The sequence below is a fragment of the Nelusetta ayraudi genome, unplaced genomic scaffold (assembly GCF_046127955.1).
Source record: "Nelusetta ayraudi isolate G7.1 ecotype Tasmania unplaced genomic scaffold, CSIRO-AGI_Nayr_v1 ptg000004l, whole genome shotgun sequence".
Taxonomy (NCBI): Eukaryota; Metazoa; Chordata; class Actinopteri; order Tetraodontiformes; family Monacanthidae; genus Nelusetta; species Nelusetta ayraudi.
In genome coordinates, this window is record NW_027466054.1 from 15,886,567 (window position 1) to 15,914,500 (window position 27,934).

A 27,934-nucleotide genomic window follows, 5' to 3' on the forward strand; every position below is an offset into this window, starting at 1 on the left:
GTGTTTTTACAGATATGGATTATGATTCTAGATCATATAATCATACATTTTCCACGTACATTACCATACTTTACGTTTGCAATTGCTGTAGATTCAGATTCAGCTTTTGTCCCAAGAGGGAAAGTCATTTTGCACAGATCAGACACACAGAAACATGAAAACAACTCCATAAAAGACAAAAATAAGTACCACATGCCATTTAAAAATATAATCATTTATAAAACAGAAGAAAAAAATATATTTAAACAAGAAAAACATTTAATGTCTACCATGAGAGATCTGAGCTGTTTACCCGCCCCCAGCCCTCCATTTGTTCAACGTTATATAAAGGGATAAATAAGAAACGGTACCTCAAAGAGGGCGTGCGTTGTCGTTATAATAGCTCCGCCCACAACGGAGGGACATTGCAACACTACAAATTTGATTGGGTGAAGATTTCTTTAGGTCACCCCTTCCAACCAATGGCGCAGCAGACTTGAGGCTTGGTTTGTATTTGGTTTAGAAGTCTCGGGCCGGCAGCGGGTGTTGTTTGGGTAGTTATAATAAGGCAATAGTAGAATCGAGGAAATCAACCTTTACCGAATGTTTATTTTTTTACACTAAGATATGTTTTAAGGATCAATTTATATGCAGGTAGGTTGGTATTGTTGATGTTTCTCCTTGTTTTGGGCCAGGGATAATACAGTGGCTCAGCTAGCTCAGTTAGCTTAGCTGAGAAGCTTTCAAGGGGGGTCGGTTAGCTTCAAAAAGTGAGGTCGTAATCCGCTCCTACGTCGCTTTTACGGTTACTGCTCGAAGGATACGATGTTGTTAAAAGTTGGTTTTCGAAAAGGCCATTTTGTCGAAATCAAAACAGTTGCAAACCGAAGCTAGCTAACTTGTTTAGCATTTGCTAACACCAGAAGGACTACTAGTTGAGAAGTTTCTGTTATCAAAAAGTTCACTACCAAACGTTGTGTTATAGTATTTGTTTTCTTCCTTTACATGATACTCGACTCTGAATCAGACAGACTCGAGTCAACAGTCATGGTTGAGCCACCTGCACACAAGTTTGCATCCCTGGAAGAGGAGCTGTGCTTCTGGAAGGAGCAGGCAGAGAGACACCAACAAAGGTGAAAGACGTTCAACCACAAACTAAACTTAGCTGACCACTGGCATTCCAGCACGTGTGAGTTGGTTAGTTTTAGCCGGTTAAAGTCGTGCGTGTCGCCTGCAGGGCGGACGAGTCTCAGGCCGAGCTGCAGGAGTTCCAGCAGATGAGTCGAGACTACGAGGCCGAGTTGGAAGCGGAGCTGAAGCAATGCGAGGGTCGGAACAAGGAGCTGCGTTTAGACAACAACAGGCTCCACATGGAGCTGGAGAACATCAAGGTAATACACCGTCACGTCGCAGGCCTCGGCGTGCACCTGTTTCCCAGCGGGGTGTGGTAGACTGTGACGGCGTTAATATGGATTGACTGACTTTTCCGTGGTCGAGGCAGAGCGACACACCCACTCACAGTTCGCTCCCTCTCCTGCCAGCAATGATCCGGCGTAGCAGTTCCACCGCCACCAGGAAATCGCTGCCCGACTGGAAGGCAGCTGACTGCTATTTCTGTTCCACTTCTCCATGGGGAGGGGGATATTAATAGACAATATGAATGCAAGATTGTGTTGCACATCCCCAGCAGTACCAAAGGTCTTTAAGAGCGCACAAAGATTGTGTTCATTCATCTGGAAATTTAAAAGCGAGCTTCATTCTCCGGTGCATTATTCTGGCCACCATATTTTGCAGTTTTGCTGCACTGTGACGTTGCGCGTATGGATTTTGATGCCCGCGTGTTGCCACTGTTTTGCAGGAGAAATTCGAGACCCAGCACTCGGACGCTTTTCGCCACATCTCCACCCTGGAGGAGGAGCTGTCGCAGACCAGAGCGGTGAGGGACCACCTGCAGAAGTACATCCGGGAGTTGGAGCAGTCCAACGACGACCTGGAGAGGACCAAGCGGTCAGTGTGGGATGAGAGCGGTGCGTGTCGTCGTCGTGCTCGGAAATGTATTTCCGATTGAATGGCGTCTCCTCTGATCTCAGGGCGACCATCATGTCTCTGGAGGACTTTGAGCAGCGCATGAACCACGTCATTGAGAGAAACGCCTTCCTGGAGAGCGAGCTGGACGAGAAGGAGAACCTGCTGGAGTCGGTCCAGAGGCTCAAGGACGAAGCCCGAGGTAGGAGATGTCAACGGAGGGCTAGCATGATGCTCACTCTTATATTTCCTGTTGATGATTGATGTTGATGATTCGAACAACTGAGACGGTAAATTCCCAAAGTCAGAGAGTTCAGACTGTTTATTGTTTCCCTGTGTGTTAAATGACTGAGTGCTCAGTTGTCTGTTGGTTTGACACCTTGTGACATATTTGATCAGAATTCCTGATCTTTGATTCTGCTTTTTAAAAGCATGCATTGGCATGACTCAAGATTATTTAACCGTGGTGTCCTTCAAATCTGCCAGTTTGTGTCTTCACTCTTTAAATCTGCTTCAATCCACCCTCCTGTCCTGCTTGTCAGACCTGCGGCAGGAGCTGGCTGTGCGTCAGAAGGAGCGCCGGCCGTCCAGCAGTCTCGGCAAAGACGGCGATCGAGGGGACGCGACGTCCGCTGCCAATCCATCCATTCCCGCCACGCCCTCCAAACCCATCAGCTCCACATTCTCCACACCGCCCGCGTCCATCATCCGCAGGGGTGAGTGGAAGTAACGACAGAATTATTGCAGAACGTTAACTGCTCGCCGATCTCACCTGGTCGTATGTGTTTCTGCTGCAGGCGACAATCTGACCGGGACCCCCCTCACCACATCGGCCAGGATATCTGCACTCAACATTGTGGGAGAGCTGCTCAGGAAAGTTGGGGTGAGTTCAGTTTAACAGTTAATGTTTACAGTGATTGCATGAAACTATGTCTGTCCCACAACAGCAAGACCTTCAATGAAAATGTTTTATTTTGTCACAAGTCATGATTTTGAATGGGTCCTGCAATAGGTGCTGGTGTCATTACTTTTTTATTCCAAATGGGGGAGCTAGAGTCACGAGATACTGAATGTTACATCATTGAATATCAACTCTTCAAGTTTATTAACAATACCTGACAAGATTTTTTTCTCTCTCAGAATCTGGAGTCTAAACTGGCCTCCTGTCGAGACTTTGTGTGCGAAACTTCTGTCAGCAGACCGGCACTTTCAGTAGGCCCCGGGAGTCCCACTGCTTTAGAGAGGGGCTCTGAGTCAGGGGTCCAGGGGACCAGCATGAGCCCCCCTCCTCTGTACGACAGGTGAACAGAAAAACAGAAAACGTCAGCAACAGAATCCAATTTTATTGATTTATTCTTTTTAATTGTGTTCTTTTTATTTATGTCCCCTAACAGTCTAGTGAAGCGGTTAGAGTTTGGACCAGCTCCCCCTAGAGGCGTCACTCAGGGCTCACAGTCTCCTCAGGGAGGAGTGAAGATTCTTCTATAGGAGAGAACTAACCCAAAGCAAACCGCCCCCACCTCCCTGAGCTGAACCCTCCAGACTGAGTCTCTTCCTTTGCCAGCTCACGTCGCGGCTGAACTGCTTGAACAAGGACCCCCCCCCCCCCCCCCCCCCGCTCGCTCTCTCTCTCCTTCCCCGCCGTCAACAGCACGTGGACTTTCTCGGCATGAGGCTACTATTATGTCTTATCTACCAGCCTGTATGAAATCAAAGAACAACCTGCGGATCACACTACGTTCCCTACTGCATCTGTGGCTCTGAGGTTCGCAGCGTCGCATCACAGCCTCTTCTTCTTCTCTGCTGAGTTGTTTTGCTGGGCGTGACGGGGCTGTTGAACACACTGTCGGCCGGTTGGCTGTGACTCTAACGCACATTCCTGGTGACAAAAAAAAATGATCTTGTTGAATCTGTTTGGAGGTGCATGTACAGGATTTAGTTTTTGGCTGAAATAATGTAGCATTGAACAGCAGGGGGCGCTAGCTTTGCTTTTAAAACTGCTGAAATTATTTTAAATGCTTAGATCTTTTTTTTTTTTCCCTAGTTGAAATCCACGGGTTGAGTAGCTTCCAGGAAGTCAGGGTTGTAGCCACTGCTGCCTTCGTCTGCGTTACCTCTTCAGTTTGGAGGCCTTGCTTTGCTCTTAGAGTTCAGGTCATTAAAATCCCCCCAGACGTGACACTGATGAACTCCATTAATGTTGGTTAATGCTGTTTGTTTTTTTGTTGTTGTTTTTTAATCCAGTCCTCGTCCAAACACCTTGTTCCTGCTGTTACAAACAAATAACTTTCTGCCTGACACGCGCAGCTTATGGGACGAAGACGGGTCTTCGCCCCGGAGATCCGAGTCACGCTGACGCTGCGAGGTTAGCACCACTGAATGTACAGTCCTGATTCCTGTATGTATGCGAGTCCTCCTGTCCGACTCGAAGGGTTGTCTTTTTGTTTGTTTTTTTGTTTATGCGAGAGGGTGATGCAAAGCAATAACAGATTCTAACGTGTCGCCACAGACAAGCACAGCCGATAGTCTACAGTATTTGTGTAGGTGATAAAGAGCCTATATTGAATATTCCTGCCTTTAGTGAGAGATCGGTGAGAAACAAGTTTTTGTGTCGTCCGTCACTTTTTCCCTGAAACGTTTCTGGTGTGTTGTCAGTTTTGACGGTAACATCAAGTCATACATTGAAACAAAAGTTTGCCATACGTTGCACTGTATGGATCAGCTCAGTGGTTCCTGCAAAATCAGAATTTTGATTTTCTCCCGCTCTTCCTCGATGTTCAATTTTTTTTAAAAGTGTGTTTGACGCCGATCTTGCAAGCAGCGTCGAGATGTCAACTGCTGTCTTTGTTTGTCTGGTCTTGCTACTTTGTCGCTCCAGTATGTGTACATTGTTCTGCGTGTGTGTTTAATGTACAGGAAGCGATCGGGTGAGAATCAATTTCTGATGTAAAGTCCCACTTTTGAATTGCTCAAATTGCTGATGAACACAGAAACAATAAAAGGAAAAAATGAAAAACTGAAGTTTTTTTTTTTAAATATCTTTTTTATTTCTTGTGCAAGTGGTTCAACAAGTAATAGATACAAAGGGTGGCATGTAAACATTGGTTGATTATATAACATAACCATAAAGACTGAGTTGGTTTAAGGTGTTTCGGGGCCTCTTTAAAATGTACAATAAATTTGAATGACCTCCCCAGACTTTGGTGATCCCTAATAAGTGTTGCTAAGTGCCTAATACTTGAATCTCTCTCATGCATCTAAATGTTTTATTTAGTTATCTCAACTTTAGGTCATTAAAAAGGTGAAAGCAACATTAAAAAAAAAGGTGATTTGGGGAGGGAATATTCATTAATAGGGGTAAAAAGAGCAGCACTGTGAGCGCTCAGACCGCAGTCGGAAAAATCTAATTTCCTTGCGGTCTGTTCAGGTCACTTCAGCGCTGCTCTGGAACAGCAGTCACAGGCAACAGGAAGACAGTCGCTGTAAATAGTTACAGATTTCTATGACTCTGCTCAAAGCTCCACGCTGAAAGGCTTGTGCAGCAATGAGAGGCACCTACTTGTGTATAAAACCCAGTACTATTAAACAGATTCTTTTATTCAGTGTAGAAAAAAAACAGTGTTAGCATCTTTTTTTTTTTTTTTTCTTAAACAACGGCAAAACACACATCTTGCAGCAAAAGGAGAAAACAAGCCCTGATAATTGTGTGTGTGGGGGGAAAGTGCTCTGAGACAAGACAGGAAGATAGCTTTCATATGTGATTGGAAACTGGAGACGCTAAATATTTAGTGGTGATACGGAAGCAGCGGAAAACACGCTCAGGCTTCAAATGTTTCCCTCCGCTGCGGTGGCAAGCAGACCTCGCGGCTGCGAGCTCGTCGTGTTCGCACTGTGATGTGACGCCCCTCAGTCGGTGGATCTGGTTCCGTTGTAGTCGCCCTGTGAGTCGGCCTCCTCCTCCGAGGCCTCCTCCACCACCCTCCGGCTGCCGCCCACACGCCGAGGTGTGCTGACGTAGGACGGCTCGGTTCCACGTCTGAAAGGGGGAGGAGGGGAAGGGCCGACAAGCAGGAGTAAGAAATGGAGAAATTCCCCAGAGTGTGTCGTGTCAACCTTGGAAAGGCAGTTAGGGTTGAACTGAAAACCACTCAGGGGTGCAGATGAAACACAGATTGTGCTTTGATTAAAGGTTGAAGCGCGCCGGTTATCGTCGGAACTCATTTGACTCCAGCCTCGGGGGGGTGGGGGGGGAAATGAGTTTGGTTTAAGGCAACTAAACCAAGCACCAAGAAAAATATGGCCACCGTGTTTGGAAATTGACGATCGAAATGCTGATGGAGGTTTGATACTTTGTGATATTTAAAAAGAAATAACCACTGATGCCACAGCCATATTTCTCTCAGTAAGGCTAAACGACAGAGATGAGGGTGTCAGAAGTGCGTGGTGGAATGAGAGGTTATGGTATAAGCTGATTGGAGAGAGCAATGGTGTAACCATTAGGTGCCGGGGTACCTACTGGGTTACTCCTTGGGCTCAGGGTTGCCTCTGGAATAGAGATGGACATGATTGTTTTGCTTGTGCTCAGTCAGGCCAGCGTGTGACATCTTACCAATGCTTGAATGTTGTCACCCTCTGTTGTGACTTTGTGGCCTTTCAAAATGGAATATAGCTATCCTGAGAACAGTTTGCATGTAATGTCTGTGATTAGATGTGTGTTTTTTCCCCCTTTTTTATAGTTTAGTTTCCATCTAAATACAGCTCCGACTGCGTCTACCTGTGAACTAAGAGAGAACCAGCGGAACACCCGGGAACGAGACTCACTCCCTGGCAGTTGGCCTCACCTTAGTTTGCTTTTGAGAGAGTTGATCTCGCGGGTCATGCCATCATTGGCCTCCGTGGCTTCGTCCAGCTCCCGCTGCAACTTCCTGCGGGCGGCCGTGGCTCGCTGGGACTCTTCCTCTGACTCCTCCAGCTGCCTCTTCAGCTGCTTCATGCGGGTATTTGACTTCTCTGCCTGGTGGGAGAGAGACACGGGAAAACTCGACCAGCAGCACACACCTCCTCTGTTGGTTCCTGGATGCCAAACATCCATCCAGCCAGCAGCAGAAAGAGGTAGGATGATCAGTGACGGTACCTGGTCTTTGTACTGCTCCGCATGTTTTCTCTCATCCTCCACCTGCATGATCAAGTCCTTGAGCTTCTTGTCCTTCTGGCGCACGCTCTTGGCAGCTGCCTGCTTGTCCCTAAGACAACAGCAGAGATCGTTGGAGTTATATATGGAGCACACATGGAGCATAGAAATATCAAGGTACAATAACAGGGCCCAACCTGTTCTCCTGCTCCAGCTGCTCCTCCAGCTGAGCCACTTTGGTCTCCAGGACAGAGATGGAGGACTTGAACTTGGACTTGACCTGGTTTTCCATCTCTTGGAGCTTGGTTTTCAGCTCCTTGTTCTGCCGTTCCATCTGTTGCCGGGCGCTCTCGTTCTTCTGGGCGGTGGTGCGCTCCGTCTGCAGCTCGTTGTTCAGCTGGTCCACCTGTGGAAAGGGGAAAGTGACGGAATCACACGTCTGATCTGGCTGCCTCCTTGAGTGACCGTCAGCTCCCACCACTTTACCTGCTGTGTGCTCTTCCTCAGCCTGTCGTTGAGGATCTCCATGTTGCCCTGCTCCTCCTCCAGCTCTTCTTCAAGCTGGGCAATTCTTCCCTCCAGCCGACGTTTTTCGTCTGCCAGAGCTGACCTACAGGCATGAGAACCATACAATAATATGTATTTTATCTGTAGCATCTTGACGAATGCACAGGAGGAAAATCTCCACCCACTTTCCAGAGGTATTGCTGGCGAGCTCATCAGAGAGCTCATCTCGCTCGGCCTCGGCCTGCTTCCTTGCTCTCTCAGCTGCAGCCAGGTCCTAAATAGAGCAAAAAGCAAAAAATCTTACATTTTAAGCCTCTGTACTAAAATGTCCTGCCACAGCATTGAAGATGAAGAAAATATTACCTCCTGCAGCTGCATGAGTTCAGCCTCCAGACTCTTGGCTTTCTTCTCGCTCTCCTTAGCAGTAGCCAGCACGTCCTCCCTTGCAGCTCTGGCATCTTCAAGCTCCCTCTGGAAGTCTTTCATCTGGCCCTGATACAGCATAGATCCATATAGGTACAGTCATTATTATAGTGTTATTGTTATTATTATAAAATATTTCAACATGATTTGTCCTAAAAATAAACTTCCGAGTCTTGTCTGAGGTTCCAGAAAGAAAAAATGATAATGGTATATTAATGGTATGTATGGTATATTAAAAACAAACACCCAGACAGGAGTTCACTCAGAGTGTTTGACATCTCACCTGGAGCTTGCGGAGCTGTTTGATGGCTTCGTCCCGTCCCTTACTGGCTGTCTCAATCTGTCCCTCCAGATCCTTCATGTCTGTCTCCAGCTTCTTCTTGGCCGCTGTTGCCTGGGCTCTCTGCTTACGCTCGTCCTCCAACTCTGTCTCCAACTCACGAACCTGCAGGGAGTTGGTGCTGGTGCTTAGAGGTGGTTTGATGGAAGGATGGTAGTTTGGATATCAAATGGCGGGTCGTTTACCTGCTTGACGAGCTGCCTCTTCTTCTCCTCTCCCATCTCGTCACGTCCCTGGAGGTCCCTCTCGAACTGGGCCTTCAAGGCCTGCATGTTGACCTCCAGACGTAGCTTGGCATCCTCAGCCGCCTGCAGTTCGTCCTCCAACTCCTCCAACTGGGTCTTCATCTCCTCCACCTGGGCCTCCAGGCCTCGCTTGGACTTTTCCAGCTCGTGAACCTGCCATCCGTGCAAAGTGGTTCAATCAATAGCACCAGTCAATTAAAGACGTTTCAGCAAGAAATCCAGCTGGATGAAAATGACAAGTGCTTCAGAAGAACTTACATTCTTTCCCACATCGTCCTTGGAGCTAATCAGGTCCTCCATCTCAGTCCTCAGGGCTTTATTGGCTCTATCCAGCTCCTCTCTGGAATCCTGGGCTTCCTCCAGAGCTCTGGCCAGAGATAGGGCCTTGGTTTCCTTCTCTCTGGCCTCGGCTTCGGCCCGGTCTCTCTCGTCCGCGTATTTACTGGAGATGCTCTTCTCCTCAGCCAGCATCTGGTCAAACTTCTTCTGTTTCTTCTCCAGGTTTGAGACAATCTGCCTCTGGGTGTCCAGGTCCATCAGCGTGTCCTCCAGCTCCTGCTGCAGACGGTTTTTGGTCTTCTCCAACTTGTCGTACGCCGACGCCTTCTCCTCGTACTGGGTGTTTGCTGCCTCCAAGTCTCTCTGCAGTCGCTTCTTACCCTCTTCCAGCAGCTCAGCGTTTCCTGTCATTTCTTCTAATTTCTTCTTTGAGTCTGACAACTGTGAACAAAAGAAGATCCAATTAGGATACAAATGTTTGCACCATGTGTGGTTGTCAAACTTCTTCCTTCTGAACTAGGATAAATATGTACATGTCTATTTGTGGACTTGGAGACGGCCCCATACTTCCATTACTCTTATCCTCACCTGGATGTTGAGGGTGGACACGTGTCTCTCCACGTTCCTCCTGGCTTCCATCTCCTCCTCGAGCTGCTCCTGCAAGCTGTTTTTGTCATCCTCCGCTTGCCGCAATTTTGTGGAGAACTGCAGTTTCTGCCGTGTCTCCTCAGCCAGCAGCTCCTGTTGCAGCGAGACCACGTCGACGTTCAGTGCACCATTGATCAGAGACTGATCCACATGTTCAGTCATCACCGAAAATGACACTCGTCGACTTGTCAGAGTTGACAACGACGAGGTAAACAGACTTGCCTGTGAGTCTTGCAGCTGGGATGTGAGGCTGCTGACGTCCTTGCTCAGTTTGATGTTCTTGCCCTCTGCTTCGTTCAGCAGCGTCGTCACACTCTCCAATTCGATCTGCGTTAGCATAAAGCAAAGTCAAGTTTTGAGTGGGTTTGCCGTTCCTGAAACAAAACGCACTGTTTTGACGTCAGGAGCGATGTAGCGGCTAAAAGTAATTTACTGTGATCTTGGAGCAGCGCTCGCCCAGCTCGGCCTTCTGCTTTTCGCTATCGGTGAAGCGCGACTGCAGATCTGCCAGTTGACCGTCCAGCTTCTTCCTCTTGTGCTCCCCGTCCTGCTTGGCCTGGGTCAACGAGCGTATCTCCACGGTTAATTCCGACGTCTCCTTCTCCAGAGCTTGTTTAGCCTTCTCCAGGTTGGACTTAACCTGAAACAGAGAAAACAGGGTCAATGTAATAATGTCCACCTCGAAAAAACTAAGGCACAAAGAATAAAGCAAAAGGCACTCTAGTTGTGTTTGAGGTGGCGCAGGCAGCCTACCCGCTTGGTCTGCTCGAGCTGATCTGTGAGGTCCTCCACCACCTGCGTGTGTTTCTGTCTCATCTCCTGAATTTGGGCTTCATGAGTTCGGTTCTCATCGTCCATGGCTCTTTTCAGCAGCGTCACTTCCTGCTCGCGTTTGGCCCTGGATATTAGGATGAGACGGGTTTTCTCTCATTTACTGATTTTCAAAATAGTGTTCTTCCAGCTGACTGACTTGAGATGCCCCTAAAAAACTCCTGCACTTGCTAATGTTTTTATGCATACGAGACCTTAGTTCCTGTTGTGTGGCAGTGGAGTCCAAAGTGTCCTCCAGTTCAGACTTCAGTGCTTCAAGTTCTTCTCCGAGGTCACGTTTGATCTTCTCCGCCTTGTTCCTGGCTGCACGCTCAGAGTCGAGGTCCTCTTGCAGGTCTGATATGTGACCCTCCAGCTCCCTGATCTTCTTCAGAGCATTGTTTTTCTGAGCGGTCTCATCTTCTAACCTGCACGTCCAAACAAAAGCACCAAGCAGGACAACAAATCACACCAGTAAGGAGTTGATGTGTTATATTAATAGTTTATGGATCTGTGGGATACACAAATCTTTACTATACCTGGCCAAAGCATTCTGTAGCTCCTCCTCTTTCCTTGCCAGTTGGGCTTTGAGGTCAGCGATCTGGGCCTGAAGATCAGCGATCTGCTCTTGCATGTCATTTGACTCAGCCTCCAGCTTGCGCTTTGCCTTATCGAGCTCCTGTCGACCCTTCTCTTCCTTTTTCAAGCGGACTGCATAAATAACAGATATGACCTTGACGAATCACGTTTTCACCAAAGTGATGGCAAGAACTCCGACTGTGTCATTCGGGGGGTGTTGTGCTGTATGTGTTTAACGTGACATGACGAGCAATTACCTTCTAGTTCAGAGATCATAGACTCATGTTTGTTTTTGAGCTTTGTGAGGTTCTTTGATTTCTCTTCTTCCTCTGCAAGGTTGGAACACAGATCTGCAACCCTTTCTTCCTGCTGTTTTCTCTCCTGCAAAACACCAGGCAGGTAAATCATTTAAAAAGATCTATTACAATTACTATACTATGTCATATTGCTATACTGTACTATATAACCAATGAAAGGCCTCCCTAAAAAAATAAAGTTTGTCTTCATTTACTTTCTGAAGCTTGTTGTTCTGATCCTCCATCACCAAGACATCGTCCTCCAGCTTCTTGATCTTCCCCTCAGAGGCCACCTTCTCCAGCTGCAGCTTCTGGCGAGCATCCTCTTCCTCTTCCAAATGTTCCTCTAGTTCCTACGTGAGAAACGTTTTTCACCACATTGTTAGCGCATTTGCACATAAAACAGCAATATATAATGACATAATTTGCAAGAAATAACTTTGAGTACCTGCAACTGTTGCTGCATCTTCTTCTTATCCAATGACAGGACCTGAGCACGCTCTTCCTCCTCATCCAGTCTCGCCTCCATCTCATGGAGGATCTCCTCCAGCTCCTGCTTCTTAGCTGCCAATCGAATCCTCATCTCCTCGGCCTCTGCATACAACTCTGTCTCTGCTTGGAGCTGCTCCTGCAGCGCATTCCTCTCCTCCACAACCTGATGCAGAGGTGCAAGAAAAATGACATGTAATAATTTATGCATATAAGTGGTTGTGTTCAATCACATGTGAGCAGAGCTCAGACATGTGCTGGCCGCCGCTGCAGATTTGTTTACCGATGTGTGCTTCAAAGTGATCTCCTTCAGCTCAAATTCAAACTTTACAGAAACTTCTTTGGCTTTCTGCAGCTCCTCCTCTTTCAGAGTCATTTCCTCTTCCTGTCGGGTCACTTGCAGCAGTGGCTTGACCTGTGGTTCACAGGAATAGGGAGCAATTTTTTAGGGGGGAGTGTTTAGAATTTACACTGAGAACTTGAATGAATATTTCAGAAGTTGCCTTTGATGAACTTTTATGCCTATGCTACACTGACCTTAGTGAAGAGCCTCCACCACTGCCAGTTCCTTAGTTTGAGGTAGGCAGCGCAGTTCCTCTGGATCACTTTCATGGCTGTAAGCTGCTGTTGCCTCTTGGCAAAAGCCCTTTAAAAAGCATCACATTTCAATCAAACTATCATGAACTGTATAAAGAAACAACAACCCAGAAAATCTTCCACTAATTGTGATGACAACAAAACAAACTGATACACTAATTATAGTAACACAAAAAAATTGATGATAGTTTCTCAGTAAATGATCAATGTTTGGACAGTCTTTACGTACTTTCTGGCCAGGAATCCTCTGGCTTGTGCCTGGAAAGCAATAATGATCACAGTGATCTTCAGGTCTCTCTCCTCCTCCAGCTGGGCCAGCACTCCTGTGCGGAAGAAGATCTTACTCTGACCAATCCTGTACAAGTTGGGGTCCAGGTCCAGATGCTTGATCTAAACAGACGTGAGGTTGGAAAGAAACGGTCTTTAAGCGTGATGACAAAACCTCAGTAATGGCAGTAACTTTAGATCATATCCAGCGGAAAAGGATTTCGAAGTGGTGTTTACCATGATGCAGCAGGCTTGTTTGCCATCCATGAAACCCTTGGGGATAGCGCTTGCAGCCAGGATCTCATAGCTAAATCACAAGGAAGAGGAGGAAAACATCTGAGTGGGTTACTTAAACCCTTTCAATGTACTTTATGATTTAATTGGTCTCGTAGTGTTCAACACACCGTTGACGGAACTCCTGGAAGACAATTCTGTTAGGAAATCCTTGTCGGCAGATTCGGATGCCCTCCAACACACCATTGCATCTCAGCTGCTCCAGAACCAGGTGAGCGTCCAGCTTTCCTGCCTTAGAGGAGCAAAGACCATTGGTATTTTAACACTCGAGACACACGGGTAAATAAATGTTACATGTTATGAGCTTAGGACGATAGTAAAATCATGGTACTGTGAATAAACTCCATAAATATATTCTATCCTGTCATTTATGTTAACATGCTAATAGAGACAGGACAAGCTTACCCTCTTCTCATGATTTGGAATGATGCATCTGACAAAGTTGGGCTGGGTGTTGTGCAGTGTGGTCATGAGTTTGGCCAGAGACTCCTTGTAGAGCTGTCCCACTGTGCGGAACATCCCCTTCTTGGTCTTTGAGCCACTCGGCATTGAGCTGTCTGACATCTTGGCTATCGTGTCAAGACCCACCACTCTGTCCACTGAGACAGAAACATAACATCAGCTTAAAGACATAAAGGTGGCCTAATGCCAAAGCACTTGTTACTTCCTACCCAATTCAATTGTTTGGCAGCATATGTAAGGATTACATATATTTTTTAAATGTTAGCTACGACTTAACTTTTTTAAACTCGGAAAGATATTAAAAAGGCTTGAATGAAATGGGGAGTTTTCTTTAGTCAACTATAACTATGGGATGTTTGACTCACTGTCTTTCCAGAGGTCTTGAACAAATTGGCTGGAGGAGTTGCTTAGCAGCGCGGTGACGTTGTCATTCAGAGGATCCATGTTCTTTGTCAACCAAGCTGCAGCGTTGTAGTCCACCTAATCAAGAAAAAGCTCTTTGAACTTAACTGACAAACAGGTGTTTTCACAACTTGTTAGCAATCATCAGTAAAATACTGCCTTTTATTGTGGCTCAATTAGAAATGTCTTCCCGCTCTGGAACGTACCCGGCCAGCGTAATGAAATACAGAAAACTCGGTCTTGTCCTTCAACTGCTTTGGCTTGGCAAATTTGACACTGTTCCCCTGTGTGTTCATGAGTTTTTCCACAAAGGAGACATCCGTGGCCTTGGGGAACCAACACTCTTCATCCAGGAGGGCCAAAATACCTGGTGGGTTGTTCTGCAGAAAGAAATGTGCAGAACTTACACCTTGCTTTAAGTCATAAATAATGTTGGTGGTCTCTTAAAAAAGAAATCTCACTGGTCTCTCGATAAGCTCAATGCAGGGCTGCAGGTCAAGGCCAAAGTCAATGAAGTTCCACTCGATGCCCTCCCTCTGGTACTCCTCCTGCTCCAGGATGAACATGGTGTGGTTGAACAGCTGTTGCAGCTTTTCGTTGGTGTAATTGATGCACAGCTGCTCAAAGGAGTTGTCCTGCAAACAAAACAAGAAATCTTAAAATCTTCCTTACGTGTCGACAATTGGGTCTGTTTTACGAGTCAACACCTTCATACCTCAAAGATCTCGAAGCCTGCAATGTCAAGGATACCAAGGAAGGAAGCTCCCTGTCGTTTGGTTTTGTCCAGGGCTTTGTTGACTCTCGACAGGATCCAGCGGAACAGTCGTTCAAAGATAGCCTTGGCAAGGGCTTCGATTGCAAAGTCAGCCTAGTCAACAGAAGCAAAGAGTCGTCAGATTAAAAAACTGTGCCATTTATTGTTTTCAGGTTTCAAAAGTGCACGCTTTGTACTACCTGCTCTTTGGTCTGTGCCTTCTGCACCACCTCTCTGCCCACTTTGATTCGAGGGGTGAGGATTGCACGGGTGAAGTCTGTCACATTGATGCCCTGCAGGTGGGACACCTTCTGGGCCGCTGGAGAGAGGAGGACATGCGATGGTGCATACAAGAGTGATCAAATGATCTATTCTCAGGTTTACAACATCTTCTCAAAATCAATGATTAAGTCTGCAAATTTACTAAATGTCACTTTTTGTCTAACCGGTATTGTCAGGCATAGTAGCCTGCTCCTGATTCCTCTCTTTCTTGAACTCAATGTTTCCCAGCTGCATGACTGTGGAGCAGACCTTCATGATATCTGAAACATACAGATTAAGACTTTTAGGAGAAAAAGCTGTGGCATTCAACAAAGCCTCAGTCCACCCTGGAATATCTCAGTTACCAATCCTCTCCTCTTCAGTGAAGCCCATAATGTTCATGGCCTCCATGGTCTCCTCATACAGCTCATCATCCTGCTGGCTAGGGATCTGAACATGGCCAAAACTCAGGAAGCGATAATTAGAGAAGGGTTCCAGAAGGAGCTCCTCTGATATGAGAACACACAAAGAAGAACAGTCAAAATTCCAATTTTTCCTTTTCTATTTCCATATCTAAACATATTTTTCTTGTCTAACACCATTTGCAAACATTACCTGACAGTTTGTCTTTTGCACCAGCGATCATGTAGTAGAAGATGTGAAAGGCTCTTTCTGTCTTCGCCTGTCTTATACAGCGAGACTTCTCCAGCAGATCTGACAGTTTTAGCTGTTAAGTTTATATATGTATGGACTTATGGACGGACAGCCAACCGAGCTGAAGAGTGGTGAAGAAAATGAGAACTAAACAACTTAACGATCTTATAAGGGCCTGCGGGCAAGAAAAACCCACAGTATGAGGATACAAGTCTCGATATTGGCTCCAACGATGTAGCCGGTGACGTCAAAGTTTATCCTAATAAATTTACCCTGCAGGACAGATGAGAAGGGAAAATATTATATTGTAAACCATATTTAAAAAAAATATATAAATATGTTTTATAACAATTTAGTCCAGAACTGCAAGTAAAACTAGCCATCTCACAAATCTGGAAGAGTTGTCATTCTTGATGGTCTTGGCATTTCCAAAGGCCTCGAGGATGGGGTTGGCCTGCAGCAGCTGCTTTTCCAACTCCCCCTGGTGACAAAAGTAACATGAACAGGCCTCAATCAGCCTTGTGCAATTCTAGTTTCCAAATGTTTTCTAGCACAGGTGGTGATTGGCTGGGATGAGATGGTTCAGGAGGGGTAAAGTCTGAGAAAGCTTACCTTGGCATGTGCATACTGTACAACAAAAGAGCAAATTGCCTAAATATAGAGGAACTAAAAAAAAAAGCCTATCCCTGAAAAATCTACAACAATATAATGACTTCATAATGTTCCTTCGCTGTCTTCAGTACATTACGCAAGAGATGTTTGATGTAGAGGTTTCTCACTCTCGACACAGTTACAAGCTGCTGGTGAAGTGGTGGAAACAGAAGAGGAGCATAAGAGTGCTATGGTCGGGTCATTCAGTTAATGTCAACATCACAGAACCTTTGATGAATCCACCCAAAGCCTCAGCATCCAACGTGTCAGAAAATTTAAATGATTTTTGATTGGCTAATAGCGGCTGTTGGCGTGACTGTAGAGCCCTCGGACCAGTGGGGTGGATGTGGGCGATGGTCAGCCAGTGAGGCAGACACCCTGTCACCCTCCATTGAGCTAATCCACCTGATCAAAGTGCTGTGTGTCAGGCTGGCATCAAGGTCAGGTTGCACAGATCTCTACCTCGACCACTCTACTACCTAGGAGCACCAGAGTGTAGCATAGATGAGCTGGAGTCGGGAAAATAGGGATGGCATGAGTTCTACCTCATATTCAGAGTGCTAAAGTAAACGTCGAGACGCCTTGAGTGTAATGTTGTTTTTTATGTGGAACGAAAAACTGTGTTCGATACAGACCAGCTGGAGAGGTGCAGTTCAGACAGAGTTCAGACAGAGTTGGCAGAGCAGAGAGCGGAGTGCCTTAATGATTTAGGTCACTGTTGGGAAGAAGGAAAGAGGAAAAAAAACAAAGAAAAGAGCAAAGCTGCTGGTGGAAAGGACTGTTTGCAGATACTTTTTTTTTGAATAATAGATAAAATGCTCAGGCAAAAGCTACAGACAAGGGTAGGATAAAAACAGCTGAAAGGATACTGCCCGCTCTTGTTGGTTTTACATCATGCAGAAACAACAGAGTTACATCACAAAAACCAACATCTAGACAGGGATCAATATTTACTCAGGTAGGATCCTGTCTGCAGGCATTAAAAATATTTATTTAGCCGAGCAGAATTTGACTACAGCACATTACCAACCCTGCCCAGTAAAGCAAAAAAGGGAGGATTTCAAGGGAGGAAAAAGAAGAATAATGAGGAGGGAAGGGGCGCACTGTGTTTGAGAAATAAGTAGAGGAGATGGGCATGCTCACACTGTGCTCATCGATCTGTGAGAGACCCTTTCACTGCCAGGGAGGCTGCAATCTCATCTCTTCTGGCAGTGAGAGGGTGTTTCATTAAAGGATGCCACAAATCTCAATTTGAGGAACCACTTCAGAAGAATGCACTGCGGCACGTCCTTAAAAGTTGAACTTAAAAGTGGCGGCAAAATTGGTAGAACTACGAGGATCATGCAGCCTAAATCAGTGGCGAATGTTAGGAGGATAAAACACCTTCGAACCCAAGAACAACAAGTTTTGAGATCTTGGTCCACGAACAGAGGAGGAAGATTTCTTTTTTTCTGAAGGTAACCGGGTCTTCATGCACTTTTCTAAAACCCAAGGAAGAAACACACACAAAAACCACTACACACACAAAAACCACTACACACAAAAAACACACTCCAGGCATTCCCCTTTACTCACGTAGGCAAATTGTGATCCTGATTGTTGCTATTTGGAGGAAATGGCAATATACAGGGTTAAACTGTGACATTGCCTACACACATTGTAGGGTGAGGGAAGTGGCTTTCAGGTTAGGAAAAAAAACAACAACAACACAACCTCATTGTAAAGACACTTACAGTACTACTGTCCTTCTTGCCCTTGTGTGAGGAGGCCACAACAGCCAGATACTGGATGACCTTCTTGGTGTTCTCCGTCTTTCCGGCACCCGACTCTCCACTTGAGTGGAAAAAAAAAATTTGAGTAAGAGGGGGGGAGGAGGATTAGGAGATGCAGAGAGGAGAGAGAGTGGAAGGGAGTGGGAGAGGATGGGAAAGTAAGCGGGGCTGACAGCTACTCTGTTCACAGTCCAGTAGCCCAGTTTAATTGAATAGAAATCATGTGCAGCAAAGATAACTGCACCAACATCTGACACAAAGCATAATGTTATTGTTCAGTCTGGTTACTATACACTGATCCCCAGTATTCCAAAATCCCCTTTGCAGCTATCAAGTCATTAAGTCCCTTTTGTCTTTCGGGTTGTAAAAGGGGGCTTTAACATTTTGAATTTTGGACTCACTTGACTTATTTTTGGAGTTTTAATTGCATGGCTGGAGACTGAAAATAGTAGGAGTCGCTTGTTTTACAAGTTTTGTTTTTGGCTTCTTAGAAACTGTGATAACAAACTGTAAAATGGAATGAAATTAATTGAGCTAGACATGTTTGTAGTCCTTATGCTGGGCTAATTTGTTCTGACTAAAATTACATAGCCGTTCCTTTCCTGTTACTTAAAATAAAAGGCCACCTGAGCAGCACAGTAAGATGGATTTCATAAAATATTGACACAAATACTGGCAATTATGTAATAGCTGTTCTGAAACTAGTCAAATAAACCTCAGGGAAATTTAGTATCCTTTGAAAGAAACTTGGGGACAGAAGCTCCAATACACTCACTTGCAATTAAAAAAAATTAAAAATTAAAAAAAATAAAATCCTGGGACGGAGCTGAGTGATAACAGAGGCAGCGCGACACCCAGACACGTCCGTGAAAGTGGTTCCATATAAGGCACGGGATGCTCCCTCTCCGTGTGAGGGTTCGTCAGCTTTGACAGGAATCCAGTGCGTCTGTCCTGCAGGTTTATTGGGGACATACAACAACCAGACTTCTGCTGCTGCTCTGGTAGATTCTGTTCACTCAGTGGCCTGTTAAACTGTCTATTTCTACAGTCCCTGCCTTTACTCATCCAAGTTTCCAGCAGTCCTGCCAAATACATATGGTGATGAAGAAAATGTACAAAGTGTATTGATATTACACCATAAACTGAGAGGCCTATTAACAAGAATAAAAACCCTGGGATAAAATAAAAAGGGATTGGTAGTGTCATTTGTAGAGCTGTGACTCTGCACACAGGATGGCTACGACATTTGTTCAAAGTCACACAGACAGTAGCCACGCAGTCACAGAGAAAATCGGACCCAGGAAACTGGTGACCCTGCTGAAATGACATGTCAACATCTCAAGAATGAATTTGGCTCCAAGCTATTTCCCATGGTACTTTCTAGGAGCGGCAAGGAGAAGTTTGAGGAATATAATCTCTGCAAAAAGAAAGCATGCTATGTTGAAAAAACAAACAAAGACTAAAGAAACTGTAGTAAAGACTATATATATGGGGGACTGGGTAAAACTTTTATATGCTGTGAAACCACAAAAGAAACTTAGCACTGTGCGCTGTTCTGTTTTAAATTCCTTTTCAGCCTTGCCGCCCAATGAATGCGATGCATTTGCAAGTTTCCCTGCATGTTACATGGTTTCTGTATAAACAGAACAGAGTAAACCTTGCCGAGGGAATTTAAACAGGAAATCTCTGAAATCACAGCAACGCATGTCCTCTGTGGCAGCATATTAACAAATACTGGTGAATGGCCCTTAAACTTTATGCAACAGAGATGCAAAGCCTGATGGATGCGCTGTGCAAACAATACTGCCAAGGCAACACGCGGCATGCACTGAAGCGGGAGGAGAACGTCAGACATGACATTCCACGGATCTCTGCAAAAACATTTCTCCCTTATATGTCTCCAGGCTCAGACGAGTTGCTGCCCAGACTAGGACCACGCTGACAGCGTGGGCCTCATTAATTACTGTTCTATTGCACCACTTCCATTTGAATACTTTTGATAAGTACAATCAAGTCTCACATTGAACGCAACTTTTTTAAGGTTTGCATTGGACAAGGATGCCGAAAGCTCAGGAAATAGCTGAATGTGATTAGAGAATTTGGTTTATCCTGAGATGCTGATACAGAATGGACTGAGCCTTTCCTTCCGAGCAAACAAAAGGGCAATGGGGACCATGACTGTTGACACAAAACAAAATGCAATGCATGTGACTATCTTCCTCTTTGATCCTAATGAGTTGTTTTGATTGAGTGCAATGAAATAAAAAAAGGCAATATTTGCTAAAACATCCACTTGGTACACTGAGTGCTGTACATATCTGGTTTAAGCTGAAACGTGATTGAGTGCACTTCAGTCCCCCACTTGAACATCTGATGACGTGAGCATACAGAATTTTTTTTTTAGAAGAAGTGGAGTTAATCTTGGAATATACGCCAGCTGCACATAAAGTATGTGTGAGTGGAAAAATGATTAATTTGTGAATGTAGCAGCTCAAATAAAACCATGGCTAACATGGTCAATCTGGTGACTGATTGGCACTCAAAGCAGAAGGGAGTGAATGTTACATGTATTCAGTGTATTTATGAAACTAATTTCTTTTGAAGTCTAAAGATAATTACTTCTCGGCATAAAGAGGAGGTGCTGTTCCTAATCGCCTGATGCCGCAGTCCAGATTCTCAATAATTAGTTGGAAAACAAACAAACAACCTTAATTCTGTCCAAACATTTAAAGTGCTAATCTGGTTCTCCCATCAGGATGCAGGGCATACTTCCTGAGCAGGCTGTGAGAGGAGCGTGGGGTCGCGGCCTGGTGGGAGTGCTGAGAACACATTAGCACTGACCTTCATGAGAATAGGAGACAATTTCCTGGAACGTAGTTGAACTAATCCGATTAAAACCAACTGGAAACAATCAACTGTGAGAATTTTTTATGAAGATGTTTGCCATAAATAATTATTTGGTCCTTGAAGCTGAGTGCTGCAAGGCCAGAGAGGCAAGCCCGTCAAAGAGTCTATGTTTACACAACCATTATGCAACCCTTCCTCCGCACAGTCGCACACATACTGTACATGTATGTGCACATTGGCTTCTGACTTGCATGAATGCAACAAGTGGGGAACACAGAAAAGAGGAAAGATGACTGATGTTGGGTTTCGACGGGCAGGATTTTACTTACGTGCAGAGAATTGACTGGTCCTCACGATCTGAAGAAAGGGAGAATGCAAGTGTCAGAAACATTTTTGTTTCTAGGGCAGTTTGTTCATAAATATGAAATATTTCAGAGCCGTTGCTCTTGCAAGGACTTCCAAAGGCCAAGACCAACTCAAACACGAAGCCAAGCCACAACTTTTTGGCCTGCTAGTGCACGTTAGGTCATGACCAACAACGCAGAAGATCGGCCTTTATTCCACGTGTGAAAGCACAGTCCTTGCTTGTATCAGTATCAAACCAAAGACAGCAGCAAGGAATGAGTGTCAGTCTTAGGGGAGCCTACGTGATTTGAAAAGGGCTCCCTGGTGTCTCTAAAGAAACATGAAATGGCCCAAAATAACCCCCACAATTTTAAAGCATGAACATGATTTTTTTTCTGAATGTGTTGAGCAAAAAGTCCTCACGCAGTGAACTGAAACACTCCCCAGAGTCCATGTAAGGCTGTTTACTATATATGTATATATGTGTGTGTGTGTGTGTGTGTGGGTGGGTGTATGTACTGTACATACATACATATATATGTATGTATGTATCTATGTATGTATGTATGTATGTGTATATATATATATATATACACATACATACATACATACATATATACAGTATACTATACTCTGTAGATGTAGATGTTGTAGATGTAGATGCAAAAGAGGAACTAGTGACCAGATGGAACCACATTTAGCACAACCGGATGTACAGCAAAGAAAAAAAAAGAACGAGACACTCAGAGATGTTATTTTTTTTTATGGCTAAACTGGCATTTCACGTTCACGGAAGATGTAGACTTTTTCCTTTTTGCACTTCCTTACTAAGGCAAATAGTCAGTAGGAGTGATGAAGAGAGAGTAAGAGCGATAGAGAGAGAGAGAGAGAGAGAGAGAGAGAGAGAGACAGAGAGAGAGCTGGTCAAGCTTTTGTAAAACATCCAAAACCAACAATGTCTGTCTTGTGCTAGAGATTAGATGGCAACAAAGGCATTTCTACGTCAAAGCAAAAATATTAAGGACTATTTTTGCATCACTGACTCAGCTATCTAAAGATTAGAAAGGCTAAATGCTTTCTCGAAACTTGTCTGTCGAACTCTCAACTTCAACACTGCAAGGACTTAACTAAGAATGTTAGAGACCTTTATTTACCTGGAATTGCTAATTATTTTACAACAAGAATCTTTCATCCTTAATTGCTTCCTTAAAAACCGTCTCAGCCTCGATGTTTCACAGGAAGGGAAAAAACACCTCCCATTCTGTTTTTGATGACGTAAATACAATTTATTGCCTGAAGGTTATCCGTTTTGGTGTGAAAATACCCCACAAAGACTGACTCAGTGATTCATATCCTATACATGCATTTCCCCAACTTAACTGCTTGATTTTGCATTCTAAGAAATCTGAGTACACATTAGGTATTTAGTAGCTGTCTCTGTCTTTTTCTGGATTGAGGACATCAGTGATTTCAGTTTTTAAATGTCTTGTTGTACAAGTCTGCGATAAAATGTTGTTTTTTTTGCCTGCCTTTTATTAGTTGGACCTAGACTTGCCTTTAGTGGCATTAAATTATGTAAATCTCACGGGAGACTTGATAAACTGGTTTGGCTGCTCCAGTTGTCTACATTTCAGAGGGTATTAAATTTGAGAGCTGAATGGGTGGTCCGTGAGCTTGAATCGCAATATTCATTCCAAATAACATTAGCAATAACATCAGCAACTGTCTATAAATTTCCCAAAAAATTGCCTCAGATGGGGATGGAGGTGCGGGTGGTAGGAATTCTCATGTAAACTGAACCCAGACTGCAAGTCACACCTCGCCGGGTTCTTTTGCAGAGCTGGCCCGATGAAATGTTATTGAAGCGCCCACGCAAACACCTATCAGGCCTCCCTCTTCTTGTTTACAGCTGCTTTAGCAGCAGATGCGTTAACTTCCTGTGGACCAGTCCGGTGGCTCTAAAAACACTGCTGATGTAATGCTGCAATGTCAGTTTCACAGATTTTTTTTTGTTTTTTTTTGCAAAGCGAGAAGTTGACGTTCAGAGCTGCGTGGAGAAAAGTTCACACTGTGGACAAACAAGAGGTGACTTTCTTCTTCCGAGTTTGATGCCCTGTTGTGTTTGGTTGACGGCTTCAGCAGTTTGTATGTACTCAACAACCCCTAAAGTGTCTTTAAGTTTACACGCCTCACGCATACTGATCAGAAAACAGGAAAAAACCCACACAAAGTCTAAGAGTTTGAGTAAGAAATAGGCGCGGGTTTCAGAAACAGGAAATATTTTACCGCCCTCCACCCACCAATCAGACATCAACTCCTCTGAGAGAGAGGATCCTCACGTCAACACGGAGCCCCTGGAAGCACAAAGAGCAGAAACTATGGGAAAGCGGCTGCTCTGAATCTGCTCCAGCTGCACCGAGGGGCCATTTACTGTAAGCACGACTCTGACCGGGACACCATCGTCACCTCCACGACACAGTGGCTCTCAAATCAGCCATTAAAGACCCTTTTGTGCCCCTTCTTTTCATACCAGGTGACCAGGTCAAATACTATTTGGGGTTTCGATTCACCACTTAAAAGCAGCTAAACGACGCCAAGTACTATTACTCAGACTAAGCAGAGAAAAAAACATCTGAAGCGACCTTCTCAACCTAAAGACCAAACCTCTTAACCTGACCAGGCTAATTCAAAACAGTCGACGCTGTAAAGAAAGCATCTTGGTGATTTGTTCAGCATTTTCACTTTTTTGTTCACTGTTGCTTGTAACTCTGTAAATAATGACAGCATATTACAGAAGTATTTTACCTTAAAACGGACCCTTGAGTTAAATAGCTGTTACATCTGATTCTGTTTTTGAGCCGTTGTTCTTTGTACTGCAAGACTCCCACTGAGTAGCATCACGTCAGATGGAGGCGGTGGAAATCTTACCTTGCATCATGTTCCTGTAGGCATTGTCAGCGATGGAGTAGATGTGAGGGGGCACCTCGTGTCGTTTCTTCCCTTTGTACATATCAATGATCTTTTCTGAGTAAATGGGCAGCATCTTGTAGGGGTTCACCACCACGCAGAACAGGCCAGAGTATGTCTAGGAGAAAAAAAAAACAACAAGGTGAATGAGAGAGCGTGACTAAATGTTACTGGAGGAACATTTGCATGTATATTTACTGTGGACTTACGTAGATGAGGCCAGAAAAGTATCTCTCGCGGATGTTGTGCAGCACTGAGGCCTCGTTCAGGCAGGTGAGCTCCGCCATGTCCTCCACTTTGCTGAACTTGGGCGGGTTCATCTTCTGGATGTCGTCCTTGTTCACCGTCACCTTCTTGGTGTTGTCTGCCAGCTGCAACAGCACCTCATCGCCATGCTCCTCCACGATGGTGGCCGCCTCGAAGCCGTGCCTCTCTGATGGGATCCACACCAGTTTCCGAGCCGCCCAGTCGGCCTGCGCCATGGGGCTGTTGATGAAGTCTTTGTCGACATAGAGGAACTTCTCGTCCTCTGACACGGCCTTTGTAGACATCTTGGACTAAGGTGGAGAGCCAACTGTTGGAGAGAGCGTGCTATTTTAATCGAGCGAGAGAATGAACTAAAAGTGGATTAAAGGAAGTAAGTAAGGGAAAGGGAAGGGCCAAGGGAAGACAGAACAAAGCAATGCAGGAAGGCTGGAGAAAAAAAAGAACAGTTCAAGACTACAAAGTTAGCGCAGCACAGAACATAACAACATGTGAGGCACAAGCCTTGTTTGCAACGTACAAATATTATCTTATAATATTCATATGTGTATATTGTTGTGACTTTCCATAGAGAAGCCATGCAAACCATGTCCCCTCTTGTCTGTGACTGTAACTGAAAGAGTTAAAATGTTTCATCCATTGGGGAGTTCCAGAGTGCTGCCATTCTCACAGACCCCCGCCCCCTCTTACACTTTCACATATGCCACAAGGGAAATGAACAACAATTCCCCTCCCCGTTGAGATAAAGTTTAAAGCTGGGAAACTTTATTTAAAAAAAAAAAAAAAGAAATACAGCAAACAAAGACAACAGTGTTTTGTCAGCATCAGTTTAATTTGCAATGTCCCTCAGCAAGTTATTGGCAAGGCATAATAATTCATCCAATGCCTAATGAACAACTTCCACTTTTTTATGCCTGTCTCCCTCCATTTCTCCCTCTCTCTCTCTCCCTGCCTCTCTGTTAGGAGTCTTCAGTCTCGTGCTGTGATGACCATATAAGGGCCCCTTTCTCTGGAGCACAACTCTTTTCTGCGGCGCTAAACAGCAAGGAGAATGAACTCCCAAACAAAGCCCATATAGGGAATAGTATGTCTCTTTGCTGGCCCCGTCGTTTACTCCAGTATGATAACAGCGAGGCAGAGAGTTTGGGAGGGGGGGGGACCGGGGCTTTAACAAGCATGCTTCATATGGGCCCCTAGTGGCATTTAATTTTTCAATGCAGATATGCACAGGGCGAAATTTCAAAAGTGACGCATTCTCTTGGAGTATGACATGCGTAGAAGCAGTACCTGCAGTGGAAGGTATACTGCAACATGCACAGAGGAAAACATTATACCTGCCAGGCTCTAAGAAAATACCATAGAAATACTTGATACCAACTATATTTAAATAGGCAATTTTTTTCATACTATTGCAAATTAACCAGTTTCGGTGGGTTTTGCACGCCATTTGAAAATCATCTTGTGGCTTCTCATGACATCAGATTGGCCTCTGAACAGTTAAAAGTTACAAAAGTTCCTGCGCTACAGACAAAGACGGGTCACTCATCTCTGCTTCATTAAATCCCCTCCCATTCCGCTCAGTGCAAAGAGGGCCCGCGCACACATTCACTGGAAACCATTTAAAAACAAAATCGCAAAAAATGAGCCGGGGTTGACCTCTGAGATGGCGCATAAATGTTAGCTGCATGTGGCACAAGTCCAATTATTGAATAACTGCTAAGCAGGCTGAAGAGCAAAGTAAGTCCAGGCTAAGACTGTAGAGAAATGAGGGAGGGGCGAATGCTTTGATGATCTGTTATTTCTCCGAATAAAACCAAACAGACTTTGACACCAGGGTTCTCAATCTCATCCTCTTTAGCTTTCCTCACCACCGCGGCTTAACATCTTAGCAAAGCCTTCCTCTCTCTCCGGCTCCCTCTGTTATGTCAACACTGCTACTTGCTCAGCCGGTGTATGTTGAAGGCAGCCGTCCGAGTTGGGGATTACAAATTTAAAGAGTGGCACGGGGTCAGAGCAACGACAACGCTGCTCGTCACGTTTGCTGAACAAACTAAACTTCCTGGATTATAAATGATGTTTTTAATAGCACAACACAAATGAAATAATCTTACAGTAAACGAAAAGCTTTGCATGCGGCACTGAAGCCGACTGCCCCCATACCACATTTCTGTTGTCGCTATCCAGACCTTTAAGGTCAGCGTCAACTCAGCCAAACATTTAACACTGTGAGCTGAGGAATGTTTGGGTAAAATCAAAATGAGCTTTATTTCAGAGTCTCCACTCAAAAAAATAAATAAACAAGCTCACCCAAGAGACTGACTGACCTCTCTATTCGCAAGTAGAGGAAGTTGACAAGCAGGTCCTGTGAATATTTTCACTCATTTCCTATCTCAGAAAATTAAAACAAAACAAAACAATCTTGCATTTAATCCATCCCTTCACATAATGATTAGAATTAAATAACAAAACCACATCTGTCTAACAGATGAAATGATGATGACTGGTTTGTCCCATGAAAGATGCCTTTCATTTCAGAACAACAGATGCTACAGACCCAACTGTTGAAGACAATAATATTTTTCTTGATCATCTGGCTAACTTGTCATGTTACCGATAAAAGGAGGCAAGATGAAAGTAAATGGCATGAGCAAGTACCAATGCATAATCCACAACCCTCGGAGAAAAGTTCACTTCACTGTCCAGTAAAGACACTGGTTGTTTATTCATCAAGGCAGCCAGGACTTGTTTCAACCACTTGCACTGCGCATGCATCTTCGGGCCACATTTTGACAGACCGTCAGCATTACCAGACCATATTTGGAAAACAGGAAGATCACACTGATGAGTGCGTCTCCACTGAGACATTCAAAACTTGTCTCCTCCCTTGTTTAGAGAGTTGTGTTGCTACAGTGTGGTGCTGTGAAAGCAGTAAATACACACTGTAAACATTTAGCAATGTCACATCATCCCAACTGTCATGCAAAACCAAGTTAGGCATATATGCAGTTTGGCTTTTCACAGCCAGGAAGTCAGTGTGCAAATTTACTGTACCACAAAACCCCATAACCTGCCTCAGAGAAACAATTGTCTCTACAGTTAGAATGGACAGAAGGACTTCAGACAAAAAACAAAAACAAAAAACTCTTATTAATAAATTACGTGAATAACGATTGTGAAAGTTTGACAAGTGTTACTAATACACAAACGGTCAAAATGAACTTGTGACAGTGTTTAAACACAAACAATTTTTTTTTCACGCACTGTTTCAGTGTTTGCGCTGTTTTTTCCATCTCCTCAGTGTTTCTGTAACCACGACCTAAATAAATAAATAAATAAATAATAATAAAATAAAATAAAAATTCCCGACGTAATAACTTTTTAAATAAAGTTATCCGCAAGCTAACCGCAGCATCACCGTCCGTGTAAATAAACTTATTCTGTCGCACATACTCACACAAAGTGCCGAAACAGGTCTTTGGCAGAGCTCTGGGCGTGGAGACACGAGGGTCTGCGGACGAGGTTGCCGACGACGAGCTACCCCCGGGGAGGAAAAGTCCAGAAAGACCCCCGTCGCCGTCGCAACTGTACCATTTAAACTGCGCACTGCTGCGCGAGGGTGGAGTCGCGCGGGCAGGCCCTCCTCCTC

The 27,934-nt window shown here is 44.8% G+C and overlaps 2 protein-coding genes across 7 annotated transcripts; one reads left to right on the plus strand and one right to left on the minus strand.

Annotated features, from left to right (window-relative positions):
• Positions 1 to 458: 458 nt before the first annotated feature.
• LOC142896427 (nuclear distribution protein nudE homolog 1-A-like) lies at positions 459 to 4,779 on the plus strand. Of its 3 annotated transcripts, none has more exons than XM_076038098.1 (9): positions 459 to 633; positions 1,007 to 1,112; positions 1,217 to 1,370; positions 1,838 to 1,986; positions 2,070 to 2,206; positions 2,547 to 2,720; positions 2,802 to 2,887; positions 3,145 to 3,305; positions 3,399 to 4,779. In XM_076038098.1, exons 2-9 carry the CDS (start codon positions 1,027 to 1,029, stop codon positions 3,490 to 3,492), a joined length of 1,041 nt encoding a protein of 346 aa, XP_075894213.1. In that variant the 5' UTR covers positions 459 to 633; positions 1,007 to 1,026; the 3' UTR covers positions 3,493 to 4,779. The 3 variants fall into 3 exon arrangements, with proteins under 3 accessions (XP_075894213.1, XP_075894221.1, XP_075894204.1); XM_076038106.1 differs by having other exon boundaries at positions 1,011 to 1,112; XM_076038089.1 differs by lacking the exon at positions 459 to 633 and having other exon boundaries at positions 685 to 1,112.
• An 830-nt stretch (positions 4,780 to 5,609) lies between these two features.
• myh11a (myosin, heavy chain 11a, smooth muscle) lies at positions 5,610 to 27,894 on the minus strand. Of its 4 annotated transcripts, none has more exons than XM_076038075.1 (42): positions 27,743 to 27,894; positions 24,234 to 24,598; positions 23,986 to 24,142; positions 21,042 to 21,069; positions 17,827 to 17,926; positions 17,669 to 17,695; positions 15,831 to 15,923; positions 15,652 to 15,715; positions 15,404 to 15,502; positions 15,154 to 15,297; positions 14,974 to 15,069; positions 14,728 to 14,846; positions 14,489 to 14,641; positions 14,235 to 14,408; positions 13,980 to 14,153; positions 13,737 to 13,851; positions 13,315 to 13,508; positions 13,020 to 13,141; positions 12,853 to 12,922; positions 12,578 to 12,738; positions 12,289 to 12,397; positions 12,035 to 12,166; positions 11,711 to 11,917; positions 11,478 to 11,615; positions 11,224 to 11,347; positions 10,927 to 11,098; positions 10,603 to 10,815; positions 10,331 to 10,475; positions 10,011 to 10,217; positions 9,800 to 9,904; positions 9,518 to 9,670; positions 8,909 to 9,370; positions 8,591 to 8,803; positions 8,349 to 8,510; positions 8,006 to 8,134; positions 7,828 to 7,916; positions 7,622 to 7,745; positions 7,333 to 7,541; positions 7,139 to 7,247; positions 6,846 to 7,018; positions 6,521 to 6,549; positions 5,610 to 6,040 (listed from the first exon to the last, which is right to left on the minus strand). In XM_076038075.1, the coding sequence occupies exons 2-41, from the start codon at positions 24,573 to 24,575 to the stop codon at positions 6,525 to 6,527; spliced, it is 5,832 nt and encodes a 1,943-aa protein (XP_075894190.1). In that variant the 5' UTR covers positions 24,576 to 24,598; positions 27,743 to 27,894; the 3' UTR covers positions 5,610 to 6,040; positions 6,521 to 6,524. The 4 variants fall into 4 exon arrangements, with proteins under 4 accessions (XP_075894190.1, XP_075894179.1, XP_075894160.1 ...); XM_076038064.1 differs by having other exon boundaries at positions 6,517 to 6,549; XM_076038045.1 differs by lacking the exon at positions 6,521 to 6,549.
• Between the last annotated feature and the right edge of the window lie 40 nt (positions 27,895 to 27,934).